The sequence below is a fragment of the Phaseolus vulgaris genome, chromosome 2 (genome assembly GCF_000499845.2).
Source record: "Phaseolus vulgaris cultivar G19833 chromosome 2, P. vulgaris v2.0, whole genome shotgun sequence".
Lineage (NCBI taxonomy): Eukaryota > Viridiplantae > Streptophyta > Magnoliopsida > Fabales > Fabaceae > Phaseolus > Phaseolus vulgaris.
Window position 1 is genome coordinate 23,674,933 of NC_023758.2, and position 7,936 is coordinate 23,682,868.

The window sequence follows — 7,936 nt, forward strand, 5'->3', positions numbered from 1 at the left end:
TTTTTGCACCCCTACATTCATGTGAATTTACAAAATTGACCTGGAGATTTTAAAAATCCCAAAGCCAGCACAAACCACCCTCCTTCTTTCTTCTCTGCATTTTCATGGACACTATTGAGAGCAAGTAGTAGCAAGAAGCGGCGATGAGATTCCTTTCCTTTATTCCAAAAAAGGGTAGTCCATTACCCCAACAAAATCGTCTGTAACCCTTTTGGAATACCCTTTCCAAAACAAATTTTTTGAATTTTAGATTTTCCATTCTAAAAGTCAAAAAAATGTGTTCTGGAATGGATATTCAAGAATGGATTTTTTTCTTTCTAATTTCCTATTCCGAAAATATTTTTTGCTTACTTCAACTCCTATTTCGGAATCACCGAAAACAGTCAAGGGTAATTTGGTTATTTAAAAAAAGTTAGGAATGTAGGAAGAAAAATGTAGGGGTACAGAAAGAAACACCCATCTTCTTTTGGTGATTGTGCTTCATTGGGAAATTTAGACCATGTTTTCATTCTTTACTTTTGTTTTTTTAATCCATTCTAGAACAAATCTTAGGTAATTTTTTTTAGCGTTTACCTTCTCATGAACTTTTAATTTCTTGATTTTGAGTCTTTAAAAAATATCTTTAAGTTTGTCTATTCTATAATCTCTTGAGTTTAACTTTCTTAATTTTGAGTTTTCTTGATTTTGAATTTTATTGACCTCTTGCGATGGAAATTATTTCTTAGTGTGATCTTTGAAAAATGTTAACTAACATTGCTAGGTAGCATCTTGGAGAAGAAAAAAAATCAAGCTAAGGATGACCATTCTTTATAGAACAAACAAGTGAAAGTTCAAAAGGAAGAGTGATAAACACTTGAAAAAGACACTTTTAGTTGTTCAAAGTTCTGTCTAGAGTTGTCTTCTTTCTAGGCAAATATGTAGATTTTCCTCGATAGTGTTGGCCTAACTAAGTGTTGGTGGAACCTCTCTTAGATTCATCTCATAATTTTCATTTCTTCCAAAATTTCTACAATTCTTCATGCTTCCACAATATCACTAATTTTCTGTAGAAGATATTCAAATCAAAATAATGAAAAAGAAAATCTACAAATGAAGATGCATCACCAACCTTCTTCAACATCTTCAAAAAGTTGAGATACAACAAGTGGGGAAGATTGAAGGGTGGAGATGATATAACACAAACTTTTTGTATTTAGTTATATGGTACTTTAACCCAATCTTGGGTAAAAGACACTTTATGTGAACTTGCTCCCAAATCTTTCCTTTTGTGCATAGCTTTTTATAATCCAGTTTCTTCTAACAAGTTTATTTGAGTACTTGTCTATATATAAGAGTTGTTCCACAATACCATTGTCATGATAAACACTATCCCACTTAAAGCAGTAGCGATTTGGAGATTTTTCACAAGAGATAGCTTTAGAGATATCAGTGGTGGGCTAGGATAAATCTATTTTAGTTTAGTCAAATCCCCACTATTTTACTTAGCAAACAAACTAAGTCAACTATAGTACAACTGAGGATTATTGTATCCACAGGAAATTAGTGATATCAAAGTATGATTATCTTTTACAATGAAGATTTTGAGATGATTTGCATATAATATTTATAGATAATAACTATAATAATAATAACATTAATATATATTTAGATCGAGAGGTAAAGTGTTAGACAAATCATTGAAGTAAGGAATTAACAATATAGTACATGTGTTGGAATTGGAATAATATTGCGAATCTCCTTTGTTATTGTTATTTATAAAAGCAATATTTTATTCAAAATCTTTGTTCTTGTTTTGGTCAAACCAAGTTGATTCCTCGCTCAAGGTTATCTAGAGCAATAAGCCATTGTTATGACTTATATTTGCATTAATATGAAACAATTCACCATATCTCAACTATGTGCTCTGCGACCATTAAATCCTATAGTTGGCTGAATAAGGTTAAGTAACATAAATTCACCTTTCGGTCTCATTTGTACCCTATGGACAATCAATGGTCAATCCTCACCATTGAGCATTAAGCACACTACTATTGAGCATTGAAACATGCATTTATAAACAACAATAATTCTAGAAATAATACATTGTCTTCCAATCCCAACAATATAGATTTAGCAACTCATAATAAAATCTTACAATAAAGCTTATGATGAGAAGCTAAACACAACAAACATGGATCCTTGAATGTTGTTACCGACTTTATTTCAAGATTCCTTTCTCCCGAGACTGACCTTCACTTATTTTAAGATTTTGACCTTGTAGCCTGATTGGATTCTGAATTTTTATACTCTCTGAGTCCAAACTAGCAAAATCTCTCTATCTAAATCTTTTTTTCGCATCTTACTTGATCCTTCTAACCTAAGTGTCTCAATGCCTCGTGATGCCTCTTGATGCTTTGAACGTTTCCCCAAGGTCCCTATTTATAGATTTTAGAAATAGGAATCATGGGGGTTCAAGGAGATTTGTGATTCGCTAAGTGCAGGCAAATTCATTTGCCCTTCTGACGCTTGGACGATGCTTGTATCATTTGATGTGTATAAGTTTCAACATGTGTTTGATGCTACTGAGCCTATGCATATGCTTTGTTGTTGCTCAAGAGGTTTTGTTTGATGTAAGCTTCTAAAGTGTTCACCAACATTTGGATCATCTAATGTGACCATTCTCAACTCCATTGTTTGATCCTTCATCTTATGCGTTTTGTCTATGAGCTTTGTCTGATATGTCTTTGTTTGATGAGTGTTTTGTCTTATGTGATGTTGTTACATCTGATGCCCTTTCCTGCACAACGGTATTTCTTTTCCATGTTCTCTTTGACTATATTATTTGTTTCAAGAGTGAACATGAAGATTGGATCGTCTGATCAATGTGTATATTGTTTTATCTAACGACATTTTTTCTTGATGTCTAGTGAGTCTTGCTCACTTTTTCTTTTGTTTTTGTCTGATATTGTACTACACATAAATGAGTTTTGTCATATCACAATACATCTTATAGTGTTTGTTATCATCAAAACATATAAACACTCATATTATAAGATCATCTTATAAGTGTTGTTTCATCAACTCACTCAACACATATATGATTTCAGGTCATGAGAGTGTCTAATTGTTTCATAAACCATGTATGAACTTAATAGACCTTCTAGCCATATAGTCCAAAATCTTAACAATACTAGCTTAGTAAATTATGTGTATTTCTTTATTTTACTTTTTTTAAACATACTTCTAGATAGTACCTAATTAATAACACATGTATTTCTTAAAAAAAAAAAATATTATAAAATTGGTATTAGAAGGGAGACAAGACAATTCCGTACACCCTACAAGAATACGATGCAACCACTGAAATTGGCCAAATGTGTAGACATCTTAACAGTGCCATCATGTTCACTCCAACTTTTTCTTTCCCTGATTCTTTTGCCCATGCAGAGATGAGCATTTGTAGGCCACCAATTTTCATGGAAATGGTGTGCACTGTGTTTAGCTAAACCTTAACACCCCCCCGTGCCTCAAAAGGACATAACCCATACAAGAGAGGTCAATAATGTACTCAAAATCCTCATCTCATGCTATAGGTATTGCTCTCCAAGCTTTTGGGTCATTCTTTTCAACTATGGAAAATTATGACCCCCATGAAGTACATTCAACAGTTTATACAATACTATATCTTATTTTAGCTTCTCTTCATATTCTTAAATCAAATTTCATTTGTATATATGATAATTGTTTATGATGCGTTCACTTTTAAATAGGATTCATTAACTATAAGAGTGCCACCTTGAAATAAATGCTAATGGTAGTTACTTGTCATTTGATTATAGCTCTTTGAAGCTTTAGCAATGCAGAGTGGGAGGAATAATGAAAATTCTTACCTAACTCTTAGATCATCTATTTTATTCTCAATATATATTTTAATCCATTTCCTGCATCATAATGGACTAGAGCTTGCAACTACTAAATTAATGTTTCTGTAATCATGATTCTTTCACAAAAGATAAGTTCTCTCACGTATTATTAGGATATATACAGGGTTTTACTATTAAATTGCATCCAACAATCAGTGTTTTTTCTGGTGGACATTAATAGATTCTTCCAAATACATTTTTTATCTGCAAATAGAAGGAACAAAATTTCTTAACTAACCAAGAAATCCAGCCTTAACTAGGAGAAACATCATATTTGGCTTTTGGTTTTGAATTCTTAAAAGTCGTGCCCCTTAATTTACATATATAATGGTAAAGCACTATGACATGCCCTTTACAAGGAATTTATAAAGTACAACGGTCTTACAAGGATCTTCCACATAAATTCCAACACATACTACTACTACCCTTTCAGAGATGTTTATTTGGAATGTTCTTTAATTGTACTTCACCACTATCTGACTTTTTGTTTTTCTTTTTCTCATACCAACTATCTTGTACTTCACCCTTATCAGATTAGTTTAGAATGAAGGGAAACGTTCGATAGTGCGGAATCGCCTAATAAGTTATATAGGTAAAATGCAGAAATATAACCATTTCTGTCCAAGAAAATTAACAAGACCATTGAGGGATAGGACATTTAAAGCATAAAACAGTAACGTTTGCATTTGCAACTTGCAGCCAAGCCTCTTAGATTTGCCTAAACTTTTTAGATCTAATCTTTTGGGGCATATTTTATTTTCTTTCTCGTATCATGCATGTGGGCCATAATAGAGAGACAAATTACCAAAATAACTAAACCTGTTATCAAGAACAATGTTTATTATATATATTACGCAAATGTGTTAAAAAGTGGCAGCCACTTTTTGTTGCCTTGAACGAGATAGGATTAATAAGGTATTTTAGGCAACTACAGGGAAGCATAAAAAGTTGTAAAGTACTATTTTAGAGAAGGAAATAGACATGGCAGCTCCTGATATGTTGTGATCACAAACAAGGTGTTGAGTGAGCATGAAGCGATGAAGACCCTCTTGAAATGTGATGGTTACTACAGTGTTCTTGAGACATCTGTAATCTCATAAACTGCTTCTAATCTCATGCACATAGTGCTATTCAGTTCCCATCCAATCAATTTGGAGAAACTTAACGTAAAGGATCAAAACTCAAAAGTGAGATAGAAAAGGAAAAGCATACTGAACACAAGTCATTTTATTATATCAGTAATGGATTCCAAAAGCTATGGCCCTAATTGTTTATAGTTTATCATTTTGATTAGAACTGCACACACTCAGTCTATGTAATTTTATTTGCCTTGTGTGGTTAATAGAACGGTTTACATCATGAATGGTTGGAATTTATGTGCAAGAAGTTTATTTGCTGAGAACTCTCAATTGCTCCAGCATAGTCCATCCAATCCATATATGTTAGTAGCTCATGAGTCATCATAATTATATCTTTTAAGTTAGCCTTTATTGCGTCATGTATGAAAATAAATTATTGGGTGTAAGAGTTCATAGGTTTCGAAATTGCTTCAAAATTGGGTAGGGTCCTCAAGAAAAGTTCTTTGAAATTGATTTTGGCATTGTTGTAATGTGCTAAAAAGATTTAAATTAGAAATCACATTACATGATGCGGCTGCAACATTTGGACTATGATGACCACTAAAAACACATCAAACAGTGATTATAAACAGGGTTTCATGAAACAGTTTAATGGACCGTAATAAATTTTTTATGTTTTTATGATCATAATTGCAATTTCATCAGTTTCATTTGTCAACCATCGCCACAAATGCGATTTAGTAACTTGATTGCAGATTACAATGACCATAAACTGACTGGAGTGGTTTGGAACACTGGTTAAATATGTACACAAGCCTTGTGGAGATTATCAATGAGTATTATTTGCCAAAAGTTTCAAGTCTTAAATTTCCATTACACATTTACATCATATTACCAGTGAGTAACAAGAACATGTAAAGAGTCATAGATTAGATAGAAGTAACATTAATACGCATAGCCACATACATATAACCCAACAACTTTATGACATGGACTTTGCACAGCCACTTATATGATAAAAAGTGGTCTTCCCCTGGATGTATATCTCATACCACATGCATACACATTAGGAGCACTTCCCAATTATTGTTGAATTTCTGCCCATGTAAGCTGTTGTAGTACCTCTCTGCCCAAACTGACCCCACTTTTCTAGCCATCATCTTCTATAAATTCAGCTCAATCCTAACACAACCTTCCCCAGTTCCAATATCATCTCAGACTCTCAATACACCTTACAACAACCACACCGATAAAGAATAATCTTGAAAATTAGTTCCAAACTTGCAACCATGGTTCCTAGTGAGATAAGAGGAGTCAACTATCTAGCACCTGAAAATCCATTCCTAGTTCCACCCAACTTTGGCCTTCTGCAGAATGACATCCCAAACCTCCATCTGAACACCCTCCTAAGCAACTTTCCAAACTGCCACTTCCCTCCTTCAGGCCTTGAATTTGTTGCTCCTCACTCATGCCTCAGCAGCAACTCAACCTCTGATGAAGCTGATGAAATTCAGTTTAACATCATCGACGAAAGGAAGCACAGGAGAATGATATCCAACCGAGAATCCGCCCGCAGATCAAGGATGAGAAAGCAAAAGCACTTGGATGAACTGTGGTCACAGGTTGTTAGGCTCAGAACTGAGAACCACAACCTGATTGACAAACTCAACCATATGTCCGACTCCCATGACAGAGTCCTCCAAGAGAATACACGCCTCAAGGAAGAAGCTTCTGATCTTCGCCAAATGCTAGCAGACATGCAAATTGGAACCTCCTTTGCTTGCACCATGGAGGAATTGGAGGACCTTCCCTGCAACAAACCTGGTCCCTCAAACCAATTAATCACTCCTGCAGACATGATTCATGAATGAGGCTATTCTCCACTATTATACACAAACATATTACTCTCTCTATATATATATATGTGCCTTCTTTTTACTTTAGATTTCTATGATCTTTGGTGCTCCATTGGAGATGTATGAGTTTAGAAGCATATCGTATGTATCAATTATCAAATAATTAACAGCTTTACATGCTCTTAGCTTTGAATCATTACAATATCATGCGAATTAAACATACGTCCGTACTACAAAACAAATTACAGTTAATTGTCTATCATATCGCCGCGTCCTTATCTTTATGTTGATGAAGCACTGTACCTAGCTAGCCAGAATATCATATTGTCTTTTCTCTGTACCCATCATATAAACTAACCCAAAAAAAGGGTTCGTCATCATTTTCACTCGAAACAAAAACCCCGTTACGAAATATGGAATAGTTATCACAGAAAAACTAACGAAGGGCCAAAAAATCGAAGAGAGAAAAAACTATTGGGAATAAAAAGTATTTCATCTTTGCATTAAGAAGTAGCTGCTACTGCTGGTAGCTATAAAGAGTTTTATCTTTTGTAGGACCAAGGGGGGGTAAGAACATGTTAGGAGTGAGGTCTGCACGTGCAAAAGTAAAAGAAGGTATCATAAATCTGAAAGAACACCTAAAAGGGTGTCAATTGTTGTACAGAGTGTAACAGGGTCAATACGACAAATGGTGGTGGAGGTGCTGGTGGTAGTGGATCATCACAAACAATACTACCACAAGAAGCAAAACATATAATCAAAAGGGTATCCACTAAAAAACACAGAAAACAACTATTCTCAGGCTTTTGCTCACGGTACCCCATCTTTAATTCTTGTGTCACTAATGTGGATTATGCAACCAAGTGGAGCGTATGCTTCAGGTGTTGCTTCAAACAGTTCTAATAACAAAGCGACAAGGAAGTTCATACATCATCAAGGTCCAGCAGCATGTCTATCTGCAAAATTGTCAAATTGTGTCTTTCCTTTTGCAGGAGTGTGATCTAAACACTCAGCAGCACATGAAGACAGATTCTGCTTAAGGTTGGGGATTTGCTTGTATCTTAAAAATTTTGAAAAAATTAAACCAGACATGGGATAA

At 34.3% G+C, this 7,936-nt stretch overlaps 1 protein-coding gene across 1 annotated transcript; it reads left to right on the forward strand.

Moving 5' to 3' along the window:
* Positions 1-6,056: 6,056 nt before the first annotated feature.
* Positions 6,057-7,055, forward strand: LOC137810982 (basic leucine zipper 43-like). The gene has a single exon (XM_068612508.1). The coding sequence runs from the start codon at positions 6,271-6,273 to the stop codon at positions 6,850-6,852; it is 582 nt and encodes a 193-aa protein (XP_068468609.1). The 5' UTR covers positions 6,057-6,270; the 3' UTR covers positions 6,853-7,055.
* The last annotated feature ends 881 nt before the right edge of the window (positions 7,056-7,936 follow it).

Excerpts from the sequence above, each read along its gene's own strand:
- LOC137810982 (XM_068612508.1), top strand. The coding sequence starts at position 6,271 with ATGGTTCCTAGTGAGATAAGAGGAGTCAACTATCTAGCACCTGAAAAT.